The sequence below is a fragment of the Episyrphus balteatus genome, chromosome 1, assembly GCF_945859705.1.
Source record: "Episyrphus balteatus chromosome 1, idEpiBalt1.1, whole genome shotgun sequence".
Taxonomy (NCBI): Eukaryota; Metazoa; Arthropoda; class Insecta; order Diptera; family Syrphidae; genus Episyrphus; species Episyrphus balteatus.
The window spans coordinates 170,643,119-170,645,961 of NC_079134.1; the positions used below are offsets into that span (position 1 = coordinate 170,643,119).

Here is a 2,843-nt window from a genome sequence, read left to right on the forward strand (position 1 = left end):
TATCAAGTAAAAAAAATGCATTTGAAATCAAAAAAAAAAAAAATTAATGCAAATACAAATTTTCGGCATTGAAAATAAAAATCAATGCAAATTGTGTGTATTCAATTTTTTTTAATATTCGTTGAATTTCTTACAATTTGGGTTATTTGACCATAAACTACCTATTTCAACTCTAATATTGAACCTAATGCTTCAGCAAAAAGCTTCTAATACAAAACCTTGAACTTTAAAATTAGAGGACTAAATATAGTAATTAATTATTGTTTTTATGTCCACACATGTTAAGATTAAACATTTGAATGTCACTTAACATTAAACAATAACAATATCAAACAAAAGTGAAGTACCCACGAGTGGATTGTATCGCACCTTGTTAATGTATATTTAATGCGTTTTTCAATTGACCTTATCAAAATTTTTAGAAAAACAAAACAATCAATGTTTTTAAATATATTTACCTTCTTACTTGGTCTAGAGCTCAGTTAGACATTAAAACACCATAATGACATGGATGTTGAAATTTTGATTGTCATTTGTAGTTGTTTTATTCTTTTCGTTGTAATTCATCTATCTGTAAGTTTTTTTTTTTTTTTATTCAACAAAATCCAATTCATTAAATAAGTTTTCTTTTTTTTGATTGTAGGATGGAAGTGCTGAAATAATATCATTTACTTGTACCGCAGGTCCAGAGCTTTGTAAGGATATTTTTTGCAATACCACAGTTACCGGGGATAATAACCATCAATTAAATTGTGGTTGTTTTTTACCACGTCCTGTTTATCAAGCAACAGTAATTTACTTATTTTTATTATCTATACAAAAAAATGAGATTTTTATTTGATCTAGTTGGAAGTGTGGTTGGAAAGAAAGCGAGGAAAAAAATATGTGACAGTAATCAATATGAAGGAAGACTTACGTCAAATTGTCAAGCAAACAGTTGGCTCACCAGCAATGTCAAATTTATTTTCGGCAAGCAAAAGATTCTTAACTGGATTTGAATATCCTTTTCAGGTAAATACGTTTTTAGCCATTTTTGTAAATTTGTATAAAATAAATTATAATTTACTTCTTACAGGGCAATATGAGTGTAAGAAAAATGCCAGTTTTGCTGAATTACGCATCTGTATTTATGCAATCTTCAGCATATCGTTTGAAAATGGATTTTTCCAGCAAGCAAGAGCTTATCCTTCGAACGGAATTGGATTTTATTATTGGAAATAGTAAAAATAAAAACAAAAAGAAAAATACCACACCAAAAACTCCTAATAAACAGTAAATTTTGTACTTTTATTTAATTCAAGTCCGATTTAAATAATAAATAATTTTGAAAAGCTTGAAACGATATCAATCGATATCAACAAAATTTTTTTTTCACGTAATAATGTCATATACCTAAATCAATGAACCATGGCAGCACTCACGAAAAAGTGAGGGCATTTTCTCGCGTTCCACATGTAGTTTTTAGCAGTGCTGCATAAATTTCAATCAAAAGTTTAAAATAAACTAAATTTTTACAAAAATCTTCTATTTGAAAGATAATAACCTAAAGGTGAAGACTAATGAAGGATTTTTGAAAAATTCATTCATTAAATAAGCTAAATAGGGGTAAAACGAAATTGCAAAAAAGTGGCTATTTTCTAAACTCGACGTTGTAGAAAGTTGATTTTTTTGTAATCGATAGATGCATTTATTTTTTGGCTAACAAAGATTTTTAAAATCAAGCTATAAATGTTTTTTTTTTTTTTAATATAAAACATGTGTAGACCTTTGACAAAGTAGTACCTAAATATAGGTAGGAGATTTTTTTTTTGACACTTTGAAAAATGCCATTCTAAAGATAACAAAATAACATTAGGGGCCTAATACGTATTCTTTTTAAGTCTTTGCGTTTCGAAATATACATTTTTGAAAAACACCTTCTCTTTTGGGGTGTTTTTTTATTTTTAGCAATTTTTTTGGAGCTTTCAAAAAAACCTCAAACTTATTGGACGTATCCTCATGCGAAGCATGTGCAAACAAAATTGGTATTCTAAAATGATTTTTGACCGAATAACGGGAAAAACAAGTTTTTTTGTTCCAAGTTTTTTGACCGTTTTTAACCGTTTTTTATTTTTTTTTTTCTTTATCAGATAAATTAATAAAATTTATATTGTAGATATATAAGTTACACATTTTTTAAGCATGCTGATAATATTACCCTTCATTTGAAAGGTATGAGTGCATAAAGGTACATTTACTACAAGCTACACAATTCTAAATTAAAAAACTTCAGAAGTACTTCAAAACACCTGTGGAGATCTGTTGCCAAAAGACCAGTCTGGGAAGTACCTACCGTAATCTCAGTTTGAAATTTCGAAATGATTGGCTTTAAAAAAAATTGAAAATTTTTTTGTATGCATCGTAGAAACTTGATTGAAGCTTCATATTAAAAGTGAAATAATAAACTTTCAGATGATTTAAAATTTATTATAGATTGTCATATAAAAAAATGGATTAAATGGTGTTAGAAGATAAAAATGATTGATTTTTTTTTGCTTTTTTATAAAAATTGGGTTATTTTTGTAGATGTAGATACAGGCATGGTTGATGCGAATATGTTTAGATGAAACAATAGGCTTTCAGATGGTATAAAATTGTGATATAAAAATTTGATTTAATGGTGTTAGAAGAAAAAAAAGTTTGATTTTTTTCACTTTTTTCGTGAAAAATGATTGTTTTCGATAAATTATTTTTATACCTTTTACTTCATTCTTTAGAAAAAATAGTGAACTTTTTAATGGTGTAATTTTTCTGGAAGCTTTTTATATAAAAAAATTGATATAATGAGAAATGAAAAAAAGGTT

At 26.8% G+C, this 2,843-nt stretch overlaps 1 protein-coding gene and 1 long non-coding RNA gene across 2 annotated transcripts; one reads left to right on the plus strand and one right to left on the minus strand.

Moving 5' to 3' along the window:
- The first annotated feature begins 464 nt into the window (after window positions 1-464).
- Window positions 465-1,299, plus strand: LOC129907224 (uncharacterized). Its single transcript, XM_055983325.1, has 4 exons — window positions 465-573; window positions 644-790; window positions 847-1,011; window positions 1,076-1,299. The coding sequence occupies exons 1-4, from the start codon at window positions 508-510 to the stop codon at window positions 1,274-1,276; spliced, it is 579 nt and encodes a 192-aa protein (XP_055839300.1). The 5' UTR covers window positions 465-507; the 3' UTR covers window positions 1,277-1,299.
- LOC129907228 (uncharacterized) lies at window positions 712-1,301 on the minus strand. Its single transcript, XR_008770986.1, has 3 exons — window positions 1,249-1,301; window positions 917-1,186; window positions 712-812 (listed from the first exon to the last, which is right to left on the minus strand). It is a non-coding gene; the product is annotated as an uncharacterized LOC129907228 (long non-coding RNA).
- Between the last annotated feature and the right edge of the window lie 1,542 nt (window positions 1,302-2,843).